The sequence below is a fragment of the Falco rusticolus genome, chromosome 5 (assembly GCF_015220075.1).
Source record: "Falco rusticolus isolate bFalRus1 chromosome 5, bFalRus1.pri, whole genome shotgun sequence".
In the NCBI taxonomy this organism is placed as follows: domain Eukaryota; kingdom Metazoa; phylum Chordata; class Aves; order Falconiformes; family Falconidae; genus Falco; species Falco rusticolus.
The window spans coordinates 44,311,220-44,331,366 of NC_051191.1; the positions used below are offsets into that span (position 1 = coordinate 44,311,220).

General features: G+C 37.8%; 1 protein-coding gene across 4 annotated transcripts in view; it reads right to left on the reverse strand.

The window, feature by feature from the left end:
• Positions 1-20,147, reverse strand: part of DOCK4 (dedicator of cytokinesis 4) — a 256,389-nt gene that overhangs the window by 71,645 nt on the left and 164,597 nt on the right. For all 4 annotated transcript variants that reach the window (XM_037388680.1, XM_037388679.1, XM_037388681.1 and 1 more), the window contains exons 16-24: positions 20,003-20,109; positions 19,160-19,316; positions 13,301-13,398; positions 13,112-13,195; positions 12,915-13,015; positions 12,123-12,204; positions 10,876-11,046; positions 9,208-9,400; positions 1,735-1,862 (exon numbers count right to left, since the gene is read on the reverse strand). In XM_037388680.1, coding sequence (XP_037244577.1) covers positions 1,735-1,862; positions 9,208-9,400; positions 10,876-11,046; positions 12,123-12,204; positions 12,915-13,015; positions 13,112-13,195; positions 13,301-13,398; positions 19,160-19,316; positions 20,003-20,109 — 1,121 coding nt within the window. The remainder of the gene's footprint in view (positions 1-1,734; positions 1,863-9,207; positions 9,401-10,875; positions 11,047-12,122; positions 12,205-12,914; positions 13,016-13,111; positions 13,196-13,300; positions 13,399-19,159; positions 19,317-20,002; positions 20,110-20,147) is intronic.

The following is a 20,147-nucleotide window of genomic DNA, read 5'->3' on the forward strand; positions in this document are numbered from 1 at the left end:
TGCTTCAGCAGTAAGGACCAGCTATGCTGCTTCCCATCAACTGAGTAGCACAAACAAATTAGTCATTTATTTAAGCCTACAACTGCTTATATGCAGCATCAATACAAAGGAACCAAAGTGTTCACCACCAAAAGACACCATGAATACCCTAATTACACGCATGAAAACACTTGATGAAGTCAAGTTGTAGTTACTTTCCCTTTTTAATTCAGATGGAAATATGTTTTCCCTGCTTCAATGCTCTCTGGCTCCACTGCAGCAGACACCACCACCTCAATCTGAGCAATTTTATCCACAATTTAAGATGACATTTCTTTACAGAAAGAAACGCTTCATAATCAAATGCACACAACCAAACTAAAACTCAGCTGACAAACAGATCAATCAACTTTGCTGACATAGAGGTGTAGAAATGGGGTTTTGTTGTTGTTGTTTATAGTTTGTTGTTGTTTGTTTTTTTCTCCTACACACCCAAAGCCTATGATTTGTAACAAAACCCAAAATTCCTGTTCTGACTCAAGGTAAGTCTAGTGTCATGCTGTGTTCTCTGTTACTTCATCTAGCATCAAACAACTGTTAACAGTATACAATGTATTTAGGAACTGTATCAACAGCAAGGACTCATGCACAAACTACTATTAGAATGGCCAATGGCCTTCATTTTCAAAGCTGCCTGACTGCAAATTCACTTGTTCCCCAGTCTTTAAATTATCTTGATTACTGTGGAAGGAAGGAATTTCTGAACTGATCTACAAAAAAACATACCAAAGTCACCAAGCCGTTAACACTGTCTCAATGACTCAAGGATTATTAAAAATAATAGTTGGTTATCCTGAACATTGGAGAGAGTTTTCTGCAGACATCCACTTGTTATTGTGTACAACTCTGGCTTGGTGACTCCAAATGAAAGATGTCCTGAAATTAAGAGCAGACACGTACGCCTTTCTCCCAGTCCAAATCCACAGCTACGCTTTATTATCTATCACTTTATCTTGTGATGGATTATACTAATTCAGGAGCAGCTGCAATGAAAACATTGTTACAGTGCCAAAGTTGCAAGCCGCATCCATATCAACTCATGGATGGAGCAAATGTAATTACTGACTGTGGTATGAAAAGAAGAAACACATAAAACAATTCTCACTAATGCATTACAATACAATACATGCTGGCATTGGTATGCATGTACTGCACTAACTACAGGCAATGTTTGTTTTCAATTGTCTTATATCACTTTGCCTGTCAGAACTTATAATTATCTTCATATTTGCAACAGAACTCTCACATGCAGTCTTCACAGATGAGTTTGCAAACACAAGCATCAGAAACTGGCCACAAATTTTATCAACTAAGAACCAAGTGCAACCCCTCTTGCAATACACCTATCAGTCTATCTATCTATCTATCAGGTACCTAAATACCCCTGTATTTCCTATGACTAAACAGCCCACAGCAGAGAATGCTTCTAAAAAAGCAGACATTTCTTTCTGTCCAACACAACACTCAAAAAGAGTCAGAGAACACTTGGCAGAACACTATATGCTGCAATTAAAATAATAATCTTACATGTGAAGAAAAGGCTCATGAGAAATCAAAATGACATGTTTACGCAGAATCATTACTCAGAGAACTCTTTAAAATGCTCTTGGTCACAGTCCAGTTTGTGTCATTAAATGTCATTGAGCCACATAAAGAAGTTCAACACCTTGCGGATGTGACATGGTGTTTACTCACTGAGCTGTTCTTCTTAATGAGGCAAAATATGTTACTAAGGATACGTGCACACATTATAAGGTCCTTCTGCTCTTGTAAATGCATGTGGAGATGATGTAAAACTACTGGAAGAAGAATGCATCGAGAATCTGGAAAAAATGAAAAAATTTATGAGTAGGAGCTTCTCATAGAATCATTTAATTTTAAAAAAGACATAAAATGAATCTTCTGTCCAAAACAGTATTTCTGATAAGCAGAAGCTTTTATGTGCTTTAACCTATATTTTTGATAAGCAGAAGCTTTTACTACATAATTGTAATAAGCTAAAGCAAATATCTGAAGAATAAACAATACGCTGAAAGTGAGTATGTCATATCACGGATGGAGAAAAACACCACTGTGGAATACACCAGATATAACAGGAAATTCCGATATTTATTAAACTGTCATGGAAAAAAAAAAACCAACAAACAAACAAACACACACAAAAACCCAACAACCAACCAAACAAAAACACTTAGCTACAGTAATACTTGTATTCAAAATAATGTGAAATTATGCTCTACTGTTCTCTGCCATACGAACAGGATCCCTTTGCAAGCCCAGGTCACAACATACTTCATCCTGAACTTATGCTATTACACAAATGAGTTCCGTTTTACAGAGAAGCAGTACTTTCAGATTTCTTTCAGGATTGCCACTCCAGATTCCTCACTCCTACTAAGTATGAGTAATTCAGACTACTGATGTCTACATAAAATGATTTGCCTTTCCTCTATTTCATTTTCTGAACACGGCTCTTCAGTACTATTTTCAGTCCTGAATTCTCTCAAAATTATACAAGAACTTCATTAACTTGCTACTTTTTCTTGCTTCTTTTTCTTATAATAAAAGACAATGTTAACTGGGAAGAGCCCCAATATCTACACTTGCAATAACACATTAAACACCTACTTAGAACCTGATAAATGGAATGAGTGTACCTTTCTTTTTGTTGTTGTTTTTAGATCTTTTCTATAAATGAGAAATCATATTCTTGAAGAAATGTACTTGAATCATTTCCTCCATTAAAATTTTAATGATGATTAAATGCTACATTATCTAAATATATTAATCTACTCAGTTCTTTTGTTCATTAATGTAATTATTTCCTAAAAAATGACTTTAACTGGAAAATTACTCCTTTAAAACAATTTTGCCAAGCAGATACTGTTTGTGGATTAGTCCTTCTATAAACACTTCTTTCCCCTCAAATATTTCCTTTGTTCTTATCACAAGGGACAACCCCTCCCCCATTTATTCTGAGATTTTATTTATTGAATGCTTTATTCACTTATTGAAATGCAGCACTAACCTTGTTTTTCATTATTATTCCCTTGTTTTCATTGTCTAACTACGTGTATAACACAAGAGAAATTATACAGAGAAGTTGATTTGTACACAGTATTTAAGTATATTCTTGTTTTAGAAAAAAGTCTGCTTGCTCTTTTTAAATGGGTGTTTCCATGCTTATATTTATTCAGGTGTTCCATTGTATCTTCCTACTGAAGAAAAATATAAACAAAGACTGTACAGCAATCGGCCAAAGGACATCAATGAATCTAAACCCAGTGGTACTGAAACCCAAAACTGGGAAACAAATAGCCTCTATCCAGCGACCGCTTACTCCTGCAAGTGCCTCAGTAGTTTTTCATCTCATCAGGACTGGCCTGAGATTTTGTATTTGTCTGTAGCACTGCAGCTGGGAAGAAGCGTCTCAACCAAACCAACAAGGTATTTTCTTTTTGTCTACCTAAAACCCAGAAGCTCTGCAAAGTGTTGCTGCAGGTAGTCTGTGATGTCAAGCGTGCACAGCTGCCGTGCTCCCATCTAGTGCAAGATCTATAGGGTCAACAGAAAAGCAGGCAGGAAGATTGCTAATGTGCAGACCTGTGGTTAGAAAAGTGCCAGCTTCTGATCTCCACTGCTAAATCTGCTTATTGATTACTGGTAGATGAAAAAACAGAACTAATGCCTTCAGCTGAAGTGAAAAAAGCAGGACTCTCCATTCCTATTAAAAAGACCTAACCTCTACATTACAAGGGATGGCTCCTTTTCCCTGCTTTCTGTTAGGCCTTGCATATATTGAATTCTAGACTATCTGGTAACCCAGCTTCAAGAGAAGAGATGAAGGGTTCATTGTGTACACCAGCCAGTGGCTCTGAGGTTGGGGTACTCTCCTGACAGGCAGGTGATAGGAAGCTGAATCCAGGCTGACAGAGCACTGAACCTGGTATTCCATTCCCAGGCAAATGCTCAAATCATCACTTAACTCCACAAATGTCACAGAGCAGTTACAGTAGCTCTTTCACACATTACTGGTGTGAGCCTTACCCTTTGGCCCATACGTCCTCTGAAAACAGCAGGTCCTCTCTTGCTGCTACAATTCAAATCCCTCAGCCCAGAAGGTGAGGAGAAAACAGCAACAGCCTTGTGCCAAGGTGTTTCTTCTTGGTTAACTCTAGGCAACTTCCTGATGCGCATGCACACAATCTGGTACCTTTTCTGAGGTGCCCACTAATCTGTGCACTACTTACATGTAAGTGCAACATTACAAACTCCATTTTGAAGACCAGAGAATCTACGTTTGGCAACAGTTGACTTGTAAATAGCCAACTCTTACATACAACATGGCCTGAAGCATTTCAGGCAAAATTCAGCATCCTTATTCAATCGTTCTTTTGCAAAAACTCCACAAAGTTATCACAAACTTTCTTACCAAGACCAAACAGATTAGCAAAAAGCATCTTACGACTTGCAACTGTACATGGGAGGGAACAGGGCCAGTTACGGAATTAACCACCACATATAACACAGCTGTAGACATATTCCCCATAGGCCCATAATCTAAATACCTCTCTGTCTTGACCTGTTTAGATGGACAGATGTAGTGGTATTACAGAAGAGGAGAGCTTGCACATTCACCTCTGAGACAAACCAAGGACTATGTGAGAATGTTTGGAGAACGCAACGTACAACATTTGTCTCAGGTTACTCTTTTACTTAAAAATTATCAGCTGCAATGTCAGCCACTGTGTATAGAAAAATTAATGAGCACAAGGCATGGTGCAATAATCAGAACTCTTACCCATCAGTCACTGTCCTAATTTTTCTTCTGTGCAGGAAGCCCAATTAGCTGACTGTTTAATATGCTAATGCTTGCCCTTCACAAATATTATACAGAAAGGGGGGAAAAAAATCATGACAGAGTTTTTCAAGTACATGCTTGCCATAATTAGAGAGAGACACTACTCTGGGTAGTCCTTGTGACTTTCCTATGCAAACTACATTAACATTTAATATTTAAACCACAGTACAACCCCCTGCTCCCTGCTTTTCAGTTAGTGGTAAAGCACCTTCACAGACATACAAAATTTTCTTAGTTGTAGTATATTTTAAAGATTAATTTCAGAAAAGCGATATTCACTTCAATGACTACATCTAAACAGATGGTCAAAACTTCAGTCTCCTTGAAAAAAGAATTAGTGTTATTGAACATTTCAAATAAACAGCATGCTCCTTCAACAGTGAGAAGCAAGGAAGTTGCTCTTGCTTTTGATAGTTTTACTTGGACTCGTTCAATTTACTCCCCTTTGACTGGAAGAACCACTGGACTTGAGGATGGTAGGAATAAAAAATACTTGATACAAATAGATATCAGTGCAATTCTGAAACCATACATACATGCCTGCTCTATGACTGCACAAACACATCACTGTTCTCAGAACTGTCAGTTTCAAAACTTTTATGAGTAACTGCTCTCAGCTGAAAGAAAAAATTGCTTGTAGTGCAGAAAGAAAATGCAAGTATGGCTGAGAAAGTCCTCCCTTGGCCTAAAAAAGCCACAGATGTGAAGCATCATTTGCAAAGCTTTTGCAAAACATTTTCTGCTCTTCACTATAGAGGTACTAATAAAGGCTGATTTTTTGTATGCAATTGTATTGGGTTTGCATGGCAAAGTTTTGATAGCAGGCGGGCTACAGGGGTGGTTTCTGTAAGAAGATGCCAGAAGCTTCCCCCATGTCCAATGGAGCCCATGACAGCTGGCTCAAAGATGGACCACCACTGGCCAAGGCCGACCTCATCAGCAACAGTGGTAGCACCTCTGGGATAACATATATAAGAAGGACAAAAAGTTACTGCATGACAGCAACTGCAGCAGGCGAGAGGCGTGAGGCTGTGTGAGCGGAGCACCCCTGCAGCCCCCCAGGCCGGTGCAGGCGGAGGGGCAGGGGGGGCTCCAGGCCCGGAGCAGAGGTTCCCCGGCAGCCCCTGGGGAAGCCCCTGGTGAGGCAGGCTGTGCCCCTCAGCCCATGGAGGGTAACGGTGGGGCAGATCCCCACCTGCAGCCCCTGGGGACCCCCCGCCGCAGCAGGGGGTGCCCGAAGGGGGCTGTGACCCCGTGGGCAGCCCGTGCTGGGGCAGGGTCCTGGCAGGGCCTGTGTCCCCGTGGGGAGAGGAGCCCGGGCTGGGGCAGGTTTGCTGGCCGGGCTGGTGACCCCGCGGGGGACCCAGGCTGGAGCCGTCTGTGCCTGAAGGGCTGCGCCCCGTGGGGGGGACCCCGGGCTGGAGCCGGGCAGAGTGTGAGGAGCCTCCCCCTGAGGGGGAAGGGGCGGCAGGGACAGGTGTGAGGGGCTGGGCGCAGCCCCCAGGCCCTGTCCCTGCGCTGCTCCTGCAGAGGAAGGAGAGAAATCAGGAATTAAACCCAGAAAGAAGGGAGGGGTTGGGGGAAGGTAGTTTTTCAAATTTGAATGGTAATAAATTAAACTAATTTTTCCTGAAGTTGAGTCTGTTTTGCCCATGACAGTAACTGCTGAGTGATCTCCCTGTCCTTATCTTGGCCCAAGAACCTTTTGTTATATTTGCTCTATCACTTCACTCCTCAACTGGACAGGGGAGAGTAGTTTTGGTGGGCACCTGGCACTCAGTTAAGGTCAAACCACTACAGCAATATACATAATCCATCCCCTCCAAGTATGTATAGAAGCACACATCCACTAACAACTCCAAATAATAGTAATATTATATAGTAATACTGCTAGTAAATAATAGTAATATTACTAGTCTTTATCAGCAGGAAAACTGTCATCTGTTTCTTTCTAGACACCCAATGTAGCATACTACAAAGATGCAGAAGTAAATAGGGAAAAATGGAAGTAAATTAAGGCCTTAACATCCACTAACTTTTCACAGGAGCTAGGCAGATAACTGCTGTAGACACCTTTTAACATGTCTGTAGTTGTCACCTATAGAAAGAGCTGAAGTTTAAAATCACTGAAATAGAAAAAGCAAGCTATACCAAAGCCTCTAAAGAGGCAAGAAGAGACTCATCAAATGCATCTGTAATTGTACTAAACATCTGTGCTTGGGCACCTGAAATCAACCCCTGCATGTCTGATGTTTCTGTTTTCAACAATATACCTCCCTATTTTAGCAAAAGCATAGCTTTAATGTCAGTTGATTTCTGCAGCAGTGGGAGCTAATGTGTTAGCTCCTCAGGCCCTTGCAGAACAAAATGTGTAAAACTACCATGCTAAATTATTCTCACTTGTTTCCAGGCAAACATAACAGAAAATGTTATCTAAGAAGTGCCCTCCTCATTTTTAGGTGTTTGAATAGTTATTTCCTGAGTTCCGTCTAGTTCCAACCTGTTAGCTGGCAACGCAGCTTGCAGCATTCATCTTCATCTGGAAGATGGTAATCAACTATTTTCACAGCAGCAAGCCTCAACTTCACATTACAATGTACAGTTTACTTTGCACATTAGTACAGTATTTATTTTCCTGAGAAGATTTTAAAGGGACTTCCCTCTAGGGACTGACTACGGGAAAGTCTACTTATGTTTTGTATTTTAAAGGGATAAAAAATTAAGGGCAAAGAGACCAAGATGCTGATTTCCACAAGGCCCTTCAACTTTATGACAACTGAAATTATACTGTATAAGTGTTTGACTGAGCTTCTTATCATGGACATTGGCATCTTACATTACTGCCTGATGTCTTTCACATCACTTTCCCTTGGTCTAAGAAATTTATATTCAATTTGTGTATAACCTGCACTCCATGTGAAATTTAACATGTAATTTTCATTGCTTTCATAGCCAAACCAACTTGTATGACTTATTAATAATGAAACTGGATTTGACTAAAAAACTAACACTTTTAAAAAGGAAGTCACCCCAAAAAAAAAATTGTTATACAGCTGAAAGTAGATTTATAATTCCAATAAAGTCTCCAAGAGTCCCTTACACATCATTAAATAACTCTCTTATTACACTCATTCATTTGTATCTTCTGGTTAGGCTGACCTAACTGAGATAATGTGAGGAAAATGGAAATTACGTGACCTGGTCCCAAGGTAGCCTAGAAAATGAAAAACACAAGTTAGACTGTCATTAAGATTTCTCCATGAACATGTCATTATCTACCCAGGGTATCAAAGGCCTGATCAATCAGCTGTAGGGAGAGCTAACTGTTCAAGAATGGACCACCAGGGAAGCTCACAAGTGAAAGGTTAAGCTGTTTTCGTAAGCAGAATGAAGCAATGTAGCCAGGATCCAATACTTCTTACCCATTTCTCTGAGCTCATACTTTTAAAGTACAATCACTTAAAGCATTTTAAAATAAGTGTTCTAGAATCTCTTCCTTTGTTTTGATGCAAAATATTTATGCATATACTCATGGTTTTTGCAGAGCCTTCATCATTGTAATGTGTTTATCTTTAATGCCTTAGATGGTAAGAGTTACTGTTTCTACTGAACTCCAACATCAACCAACACTCAGATAGCTCTCAAGAGAGCTTTTGGTGAGTAAACTAACAAATGAGAATTCTTTAAAACTCTTCTATTTTAATTCTTTTATTTCAAAATTAGTTCATCTCAAACCTAATATTTGGTCATTTCTATGGGTTTCTTAGAACAGAAAAAAAGAATGTCAGGCTCACCACCGTACAGCAGCTTTTTCTTCTACATAGCAAATAACTATGCTGTTATATACTTTATGCATGAAGTATCAATTGCCTTTGTGTAGCCTTCTAATGCTACATTAAGAAATGGAGGATTGAAAGAGCTGAACTAGCAAGTTACACAAATAAGACTTAATGGTTAAGTGACAATCTGTTTGCTGAACTGCCCCCAAAGGGGAACAAAAGAAAAAATCCTCAATTAAGTAAAGCTTTTTCCTTTATAATTATTGAAAGGGGTAAGGCGAACTTCCTTTAGAGACCTTGTGCCAGAAGTAGATCAAAACAAAATTATATTTTAAGAGTCTTTATAAACAAACCACTAAATTTAACCAACTGTACTCTTGTAAATGAGCAGCTTGTACTCAGCAGCACTTCAAGAATTGTTCCTTAGGAAACACTACTCTGAGCAACTCTTCCTTCCAGCCCTGCTGGCCCATGTACCAAGCACACAATTTTAGCTCCTTATCTGCAGGCAGCCTAGGGTAACCTTACCTGGATTTGTATACAGGTGACTCTCTACAGTTTTCCCAATACTCTGCAGTTTAACAGCCTGAAGAGATTCATCCCCATGCATGACAGCTGGCAAGCTGCCCAAAGCATCGTGAACCAAATTTGCCACTTCTCTTACATCAAAGAGCTTCAAAAGTTCAGAGTACACCGATGGGAATGAGCTGAGAAACACAGCCTAGAGGAAAGCGATAAAAATGGACAGTCAGGTATTGCAGTAGAATTTTGACATCTACAGAATTTAAATAACTACAGAAATTTAAGTAACTGTAGAAAAATGCCTGGGTTTATATTTCAAGGGTAGTTAGTAGCTTTAAAATGATTGCATTTTCAGAAGAAATATCCTCAACATTCATTAACAGGCTTACACTTGTGACTATTTTCCTTTAAGCATTTTCTAATTATTGTTCATTTCTCCCAGGAGAAAGTGAAATTCAACATAAACAAAAAATATTTATACTTTACACATACTTCAGGATCTACATGTGAGAGGAAATTCTTAAAAGGATAACAGAAGCTAGCTGATATCAGAACAAAAAGATTTGAGTGGAGTTGTTTCGGTTTGCTTTGTTTTAAGACAAGTAATGTAACAGCCCCCGTATCTTCAATTATTCTAATAATACACATTTTTATTTTAGAGTGAGACAGCACTGGCAGTCTTGTCTCTCTTGTCTTACTGCAGTCTTCACTTCCATAGTCCTAAAACAGGGTTAGAATTTCATTGGTGAGCATAATGAATATGGAAACAAAGCACGGAAAAGAAAAGAGGGCAATGCCAGAGAAAGGAAGCTAGAACTGACATTCCCTTCTCCAAATTCTGCTGACTGTGACAATCTACTCATACTTCAGACCTTCATACTGCTGTCAGAAAAGATGACATGCAAGGTTAAAGATACTGAAGAGGAATCCAAATGTGGTGGTTTTGTATTATTTTGCTATTACCTTTTCACTCCACCTGCTTAACATGGTATCAGATGGGAGAACTTTGCTACTCCTTTCTCTCTGATTTGCTCTTTTCTTGGAAGAACAATTTTCTACAGAGCTTAAGAAATTAACAATTCTTAACAGGTCTTAAACACCTTTGGTTACAGAAACAGGGGAAGAGGACAGTATATCTATGAGCTGTAGAAGCTGGTAAGTCCACAGCACTTAACATAGAGAGCTGTCTCCTGTTGTTTTGCCTCTGTGTTTTAGCACTAGTCAATTTTAGTAGTCTCAATTGAAATAAAGAATACCAGCTGAGTATTAAACCATACAATTCATCAAGACTTAAAAATCTTCTGTAAAGCACGAAAACTCTAATAACTTTTTGTATGGCTAAAATTCTTCAGTTCCAATATGGTTAAACTAAGCTGTAAAATGCCCAAAACAGAGAAATTACTTTATTTGTATCCAGCAATGTAATTACTATAATTAAAATATATAACTTAAAATTATGTATTAGATTTAGGATTATCTATGCCAAGCATATTTAGAAGCTGCTGGTATGAAAATTTCATGCTATAGGACAAAAGGTATGAGGATAAGCTGAAAATGTCATTTTGCCCTAACAAAACCACATTTTCTTTCCTGGGAATGTAGATAAGAACATGCACACATTTTCTACATTGCACGTGGAAAGTGGCAAAAAGGAAGGCACACTTGAAAACTTACTTGTAGTTGGGATAAAGCACTAGCTCCTTTGCTCTCTTGGGACAGGAAGAAGCGTACTGACATAAGAAGCTCTTGAATACAGCAGCGAAATTCCTCCTCATTTTGTCCACCAGTGGCAATAGAGAACAACCTTCGAGACTGAACTATATATTTGAAGATATATTCCTGTGCCTACAAATGTCAAAATCAGAGATAACATATACAAATGAACCAGCTCATCTTTAAATAGAATACATGCAATGACTGTATCATTCAAACAATGACAAGGGTCTGAAACAGGGCACCATGCTATTTAATTCTGGAAAATCTTTCTATTAAAACATTCACAACATTTCAGAAGCACACACTCTGAAATGCTCTTCTCTTGCCATTCATAAATCTCTACAAACCAGGGACCACTTGTTTTTTTAACAAATGGAAAACTGCAAAATTTCACCACTGCCCTGCCCTTTGACATCCCTGGGATGTCTCTGGCTACAGAAAGATGTAGCCAAACATACAAGGCCAATATAAGAAATAAGATAAAACTTTTGAGCTGGGAATTTCTCTGCCTGTTAAAAGTTGTTTTCCCATCAACCATTAACAAGATAATTAAAAAAAAAGCAATCTTAAATTAAGTTGCAAAATAGTTGGAATATAAATGAAAAGTACAGCTCTTCCTTTTTAGCAAGACACCCAAGTTAACAGCAGAATAGAAAAGCACAGAAGGTTATCATGTTGAATTTTATTCCCTGACTGTAGCGTTGGCCCTAAATGGGATTACTGTGTAGCACAACTCAGCCTGACTCCATGCTATACTCTGTTGGTGGTACACAATGGGGCAAGAAAAGCAACCAAACCCATCATCTTCGGTAGAACTGCCTGGTGTCAGGACTGAACCATTAAGTCAGCATGCATGTCTGCCATTTAGATTAAGTTATGCAACATATGTTAATACCACCAATGCAACCTATATCTGATTTCTTAGATCTAACTGCTACTCATGCACGTCCACATCATGTACATCCACTCATTCAGTAAGCAACACAGAGCTCCAGAGCCTAGTGACAGTAAGCTCCATTGATGAACTTAGTGACAAATAAGAACAATGAACAAATTGATTGCACTGAAAAAGTCTGCAGCTCCCTAGAATTGGTACTTCCAGTCCATCATTTATATATACTCTGCTTCATTTCCTAAAGGTAAACATGTGGTACTGAATGAATACATCATTCAAATATATAATTGCCTTCGACGATTATTATTACCTTTAGTACTTCCTGTATGTGTTCGTGCAGCTCCACTTCAGTGACTCTGTCGATATGCCACTTGAGTACTTTTATAAGATCTCTAGAATAGCACATCAGAAAGTATTATAACACAGAAGTGGGAGAAGGGTTAACTTTGCATGTAAAATGCAAACCAACAACGGTCACATGAGAAACACTGATAAAGTCAAAAATATACGGCTAGATTTCACTAATTACTACAGGCCCAAAGTTACAGATCATTTTCAGTCTGATGAAAGTCACCTAGATCTCTGATGAATAGGAAGTAATACCATCCTTACTTATGCAGCAGAATGATTTTGACAGAGATACACAAGCAGTTAAGCCAGAAGAGTCCCTGCCAGCATGGACTGCCCCTGCTATTCCAACAGCCTCGTGAGACTGCACTGTTTTTAATGGAAGTCTAGGTAGCAAATAGAGTACAGCAGAGTAAGTGATGCTCATTAGTGCACTGCTCTACACAGTCAGTGAACAGTTACAGCTGGATGGTGTTGTTTCCTGTGTTTTTCAAAGTAATTCAGATAAAGAAATCCACTGAAGAAAAAAATTTCAAAATTAAGCCAATGTTAGAACATTAGCAAGTAACCTTTCTGTTATTTAATAAATAAAAGTTATTTACTCTTTTTTAATGGCCTAAGTCTGGACATTCAAAAAAGCATTGCATTTTATTTCTAATTATACTATTTAGTTTAACCTAATGATTGATACTGCTTAGTCTACCAATCAATAACTGTCAGTATTCAAATCAGATAGAAAAAGTACAGACTTCACCTGTATGCAAGTGCTCCTGCAAAATGACTTTCAATGTAAGTGTCCATTACTGGCTTAAAGTGGTGAAACTTGCTGTCCTGCAGCAAATTTATTATGTGAACCTAAATGTGAGGGGAAAAAAAAATTAAAAAAGCTTTTTTTTTTTCTTTTTCTTAGTTCTTAAGCAGTGTTAAGCATCATCACAAAACGAAACTTACCAAGCAATCAAATACTTTTGATCCATACTTTTGAGAGTTTTCATCTAAAATCCCAAATAAAGTGTCTAGTGTATCTTGAAGAAACTGATTGGAGAGAATAAAAGACAGTTTGTTACTAAACAGGTATTTTTGTGACATGAAAATACATGATTTCCCTCATACTATCTAAAAGGATAGAAAGGTATATACCTTGACTATTTCCGAGCCATCAATTTCTTTTAATTTTGAGAGGCAACCTGCAATTTTGTCTGGGTGGGTTCTCCATTTCAGCAGGTCAAGCATATCTCCTGCAAAAACAAAACGCAAGATTAAAGTTGGAAGCAAAGCACTATTTCAGATTTCAAATTCTACTATTACAGTCAATTTAGTAAAACTTGGCTTCATTAAAACAAAAGAAAACATCTCAAGATTTGCTATAATATGATCTGCCCAAAAATAAATTTTCATTGCATCCCATAATTGCTCCACCAATAGAAACATAAGAACATGGTACTGGGTCATTAAAATCAGTCTCCTCTGGAAACTGTATCATGCAATTTTCTTCAGATATTTGTCAATATATCTTTAAGTAATTATTTTGCCGTCTCTCTTCCCATTGAGGGATGCCTTCCAGAGCCGTCCCCTGACAGCTAGGAAGAGTCTCCTCACTACTAGTTTGAATACATTTGAAATACTCATCTTCCTATGTCTTTTTAGAGAACAAACACAACGCTTCTAAGATCTTGCTTTATAAATAAGCAACACAATCTATTCCAGAAAGTAAACTCTTCTGAGCTAAACCACATGAGTGTCTTCATGCTTCCAGTTTTAATTCATTCCCTTTCAGCTTTGTCGACCAAAATGGTAACTATACTACAGATGAGATTATTTTCTACACCATTGGCAAGCTCAAATGGCTGCTGTAAACACCTGACATAAATGTTCTCGAATTTGGTTGTTTTTTTTTTTTTTAAAGATACACAATATTAGCGAAAAACAGGTCTTTCTTCTGTTAATGCTGTCCAACTCCCTGGCTACAGCAGAATCCCCAAGAGACTCTATTGGGGTATGATCATGCCTTTTGTACCATTAGATTTGATCCAATTTTTACTCTTTCTTACTTATTAAATCAAAGTTACCTTGCTTTGCTTTGTATCATATTCTGATTTTGTCCCTCTCAACTGACGAGCCCTTTCAACTACATATTAGTAGCAAGTTCCATTAACAGCTTCTCCAGTGCCTCAGGTTTTAATGAAGTAACTCTCACTCCCACCCCCCTTCCACCTCAAGAGAAAAAAAAAAAAAGAAAAGAAAAGGATCAATCCCAGGTCTAATTCTTCAGATCTAGCAGTATTTTCCTTCCACTCAGGAAAGAATTTCCTTTCACTACAGTGCAACCTGCTAGTTCCCTTTTAGCCTTTATTTACCAGTTTCAAAATTCTTATTGTAATCTGTATCTTTTCTAATTTCGCGTGTGCTGTGTTATTGAAATCCAGATGGTTTAGTTCTGCTACATTTCCTTTGAAGAATAATAATAATAAAAAAACAAGTTTGAAAAGACAGATTAAGGAGTTTATTCTGGCATGATATGGCTTTGATAAACTCATCTTAGAGCACAGTCCACTTAGCTACAGATCTATTTTTTCATCCATAATTTCTTGTAAATGCTTGCATAACATTCATCACAGGCTGATGGCCCAGTTGACATACCTGCTCTTTCATCTGTCTTAAAAGTAACATATTTATTACTCTTTGGTCATATATTATTGCTTTCAGCTTCAGAGCTGAAAAAAACACCTTGCTATGAGATTGGGAATTTCATTTCCCATACCATTCAACATCCTAAAAGAGTTTTTCAAACTTGGCTTGGCTTTTCAGCAGTTTTCATTTGATCCTGACCCTTGCTGAATCCTGGCACATTGCTGTTATTTTTCTCCCTTCTGTTGCAGGTTCTGTGCTTACTCCTTACATTTTCTGCCTGTGACTCGATCAGATCTGCAGCATTCCTTTCAAGTTGTATTCAGTGAAATTTCACATTTTTTTGAACCATTGAATTAAATACGTCCCAAAGCTCCTTTACATTCAAATTTATTACTTCCATGTTTCACCAACCATCTTTTCAGAATTTCTCAAATCCTGGCTGTTTGAAGTAGAAAACCTTAACCATCACCCAACCCTTCCATCAATTTAAGCTGAACTACTGTCCAGTATCAATTTTCCAGCATTCTCTTAGAAAGATCCCATTCTGAAATGCTAGTAGCTTCTTAGTTTCTTAAGTACTGAGAACAAGTTTTCCTCTTGCACCAGCAACTATTTGGGTGCTTTCTACCACAGACTGTTTTCACAGTCAAGTAACACTTGATCCACACCCATCTTAGTGTCATTTCCTTCCCAGTTTGCTCCAGGAAAGCTACTCTCTACCACAACAAAAAATGAAGTAATATTTCTGTCTTTAATAGCATAAAATAGATCTCCACCTATATTCAAATCTTGTCAGAGGTGTTAATGGCAAACACCCTATATGCTATTCCACTAATATTTTGCTGCCTTAATTGGTTCTGGTAGGCACAAAGTGGTTTTATGCATTTATATGTTTCTTTTTTGTTTTGCTTTATGCCATGCTAGTATGGAATGGTTTGGATTAAGAGTCCCTTGGGTTGCACTAAGAGTGATGAAGGGCCCCACACAGGCATCAGGGACATCCCAAAGATCAAGGACGAATGATAGGTCTTATTCCTTCTTTCAGGAATTTTCAAGGGAACAAGCATTACAAATCTAGTGAACTGCATTTGTCTTTTGAATAAGTAAATGGACTTCTATGCCTCACTCTGTTCGACCTCAACTTAAGCTGAGAAGTAGCGAGACTAGCTGAAGCTGTCAGTTCATAGCAGGAAACACACTACTTTGTAGGTTTGCTGGAGGAACTTGGTGTAAGATAGTTGACACTCAATAGTAGGGATTTGTTGAGGGATTAAAAAAGGAGAGAAAGCATATGTAAGACACTCACTTCAAAGCACTTATTTTCAAGTGAAATGCTAAGCAGGAAAGACATTGCTGAGATAACATTAGCCAATAGCCCAAGCATAAGTGACACTAATAGAAAATCTGACATGTGAATCACAAGGGGAAGGGATAGCAATGTGACATGTATTAAGAGAAATGAGAACATAAAATTGTGCCCCAAAATAGGCCCACTAGGAAAACACACTTTTGGAAAAGGGAAAAAGATGATAAATTTTTGCTAAAGAAAAACCATTTCCAACACTTTCTCTTAATCATGATCAGATTTGTACATTTAAAATAGACTATACCTGATCTACCATTCCTACCAAACAAACCACTTCCCTTCTCAAAGTCTGTAATTTAAAACTAAAGTGCTAGGTTTAATAAAAGGTTTAGAATCATGTGCATAAGGAAGTGGTTTGGGATGACCTTTCCATCTCTATCCTATAAACCATGAGACATCAGAAACTGGCCTGGTGTACCACTACTGTACTTCAAAAGTAAAAAGCCGAATTCCAGAACCGGCTGCATTCCCTTTCTAACAGGCTGCTTCTGTTGTTTCCAACATTCCCTCCAAACTGGGGTCATTCTGGAAAGCTGCCCCCTGTTACTTTTGTTTTATTAATCACCAGGTTGACTTTTTTCAAATGCAGATAGATGGATTACACCTCTGCCTTGCAACAGACATGCTGTATGGCAAGTTGCTCTGCTGATGAACAGCTGCTTACTGGGGATGTGCTGATCAGTGCTGAGAAATGGGTGGATGCCAACTTGCTAAAATATTCTGACTTGCTGGATGGATCCTTAGTCTTTGGCAGGCAGAGAACTCCCTATATGTCAAAACCTAAGTAAGACTGTATTGATAACCACTCAGTAGAAAAATACTATGTCCTCTCACACCTTTTCTTTTTTTTGTTAAGATAATGAAATGTAACTACCCAGCTAAGAATGTAATATATAGAAGCCTGTATACTTTTTTGCTAACACCAGCTGATTAACTATCCAGGTTCAAAAGCCAAGCTAAGGAAAAGCTAACTGGCAGACTCATTAGATAAGGATGCGTTCTCCTGAGATATGCTGATGAACGCACAGACTCCTCTGGTTAGAAGGTGTCTGAAGATTGTTTGGAAGTAATCCTAAAAACCCTTCTGAAGTACCCAGGGTAAGGAAGTTATGGATCCCAACAACTGGGAATTGACCTCCTTCCCTCAGTCTCCATAATTTTAATATGTGTAAGAGATGATGGCATGTGGGAACAATCAATGAGAGAGTGACAGCTGAGTAAAATTTCCCAGCAAGCTAGTAAAGCTGTGGCCTAACTCAGTTACACCCTTTACAAGTCTGGGTTTGGGGTCCTCCCCCACCCCATGGCCAGACTAATAGCATAACTTTCATTTCCAGGCTGGACATTGTTGTTTGTAGACACAAGCAGGTCTCTGAGAACTTCACAAAAATCTCCAAACTTAAAAACAAATTAAAAAAAAAATTAGCAATTTTCAAAAATACCAATACAAATGCTTACTAAAAACGTAAATACACAGATCTTTCAAATCCTGTACTGTTAATAAATACGCTACATTCTCTCAGGGATAACTGAAGTAATGCTCACATGACCAAATATCCACACGCTTTGCTCTATGTTCATTTTCTAAGCATGCAATAGGTTTTGGCAAATTTTTGTTTAAAAGAATGGGGATTTGGAAACTCACCAAGATGAACTTCTCAAAGAAGATCCTTGGAGAAAATATGAGCCTGTCTACTGAAAATATTTCCACCCTCTGAAGTACTGCTGAAATAATTTTTAACTCTTTCAGAGCTGAAAAGGGGATCAATATTATTCAGATATTCTACACCCTCTTATTCAGAATATGGTTTCAAAAAAAAAGGAAATTTTATGCCCTATGTCAAACATCTATTTATATCAAGTACAAAGTAACTCCTGTACTGTGAACATAAATTAGTATTATAACCCCAGACAACAGAGCAACTATTTACCAGTGAGACACTTAAGTTCTGGGCAGCACTTGCATGCATGTGTAAGTACCAGTAGATTCACGTGATCTCCTAAATCAAGGCCTTTAACAGAAGCAAATTTTGTCTCTGATTGCCTATTAGCAACCTTTGGGAAAATCTTTTATTGGCTAACTTTTATTACTTTGAAGCTAATTGCTATGAGAGTATGGAATGGATGTGCACAGTGAAACAGACCACTTACTATTTGCACAAATAGAACTAACAACGGTTCTATTTTGTACACTTGCTACTAAATAGTGACAATTAAGATGATTATTTCAATTTTAAAAGCTGCTCTAGTTGTTGTTAAACACCTATGATCAATTTGCAAGCAATTATCAATTTTATCATCACTCATATAAGAAGGGTAAAGACACAAGAGAGCTAAGCAAGATCTTAAAAACTGTGATAAACATCTTAGAAAAAATAATATAAAACTGTGGATATATCAAAGAATGGTCAGGAACACTTACCAAGCAAATACATGATATTTAGAAATCTGTGGAAAACTGTTTCAGTTACAAACTGTAGTTAATATGGCAAATAAACAAGCCTCTTAAGAATTTTATACAGAGCAATGATAAAGAGCGTATTTCTGTCTGCTGCTCCATATAACCAGGGTATAAGATTGTTTTAAGTAGTAGTAAATGTTTGCTGGCTTAAAGAAAGAGAAGTGACACAACAGAAAAGCAGCATTGCCTAATTAAAACCAAACTGCCACAGCCTAAAGCCTACAATAAGAATTTTATAAAAGCTCTACAACAGATTAAGAGGTTTTGTAAAGCAGCTGGGTTTTGATAGTTGATTCCAAGTGTGTTGCATCTGATTCCAATATGATGTTAATCTAAAAAGCATTCTTAAACTACTTAAAATCAGTGGTTTAGCATGCTGCATTGGTTTCCATCTGGATATAAAAAAATATGAAGAAAACCAGTTTGTAAAATGGATAGAACATAAGCTATTTTGGAGTACATCCATGCTTGCTTAGCATGGAAAGGGTAGCTATCATGCTCATTTGAATTCATCATGTTTTAAATAATCAACATATCCTACCATTTTGTGTGAGTTTTGTGGAGCAGAGAAAGGATGTAATCCAGAAGGACTCTTTAGTGGTTTTTACTGCTTGGCTGTTGTTTCCTAGGAAAATTCCCTTTGAAAAGGGGAGTTTGAGGTAGCGACCGGAATCCTGAAGGTTTGTGTTTTCTTCACACTGTGAAAACAAACCAATTAAAGTAACTGTACTGCATAAAAACAAAGGACCAAATCCCTGAATTATATGCATTATTGTTGTTTCTCTTGCCAGAAGTTGAAGAATTTTCACTATGCCTGTTGTAACTTTGGTTTTGGATCACAGCTTCATATCTGACATCAAAGTCTAACAAATTCGCAAAGGTTATGTCAAATGAACAGCTACAAATTGTGGTGTTAAAATCTAAAATTTCTCTGGGACATAAATTTAAAATTTATTGAATGCTCTGAACAAAGGAATAACTATCTTATTTCAGATAAACCAAAATATCTCTAAAAATTGTAACATTGAGTAGATCTGCATAAATTAGCTTGCTTGATTTTCCAACTTCCGCGACTCTGTAAAAAGGTTTCATAAAGTTCACTTTGTGTGTTTTAATTGAACTTACCTTTGTGAAATCCATTATAAATACAATGTAATATAACAGTAAGATCTACTAAAACCAGTGCACTGAAACACATACCTAGATTGAATTGCAGTTTGTACCAGGAAGCTTAATATTAAGCTATCAGCAATGGATATTTTAATGGTGACAAAATTATCACTCATTTGGTAATGAATTCAGACTTTCTCAACCCAGTGTTTCTGGGCATTTAAAGTATGTTCCACAGGAATCATTACAGCTAATGATTACCAATTCAAATTACCTTGTGTACAATGAGTTCATGGGTGCCATCTGGCAAAGTCCTCCCATTTTCCTGCATCAGGGGCACGAAAGAAAAGCCAAACAACTTCTTCTCACCCTTTTCCTTTGCTGAAATGCATATGTGAATAGCAGCACTTAAAGATAAT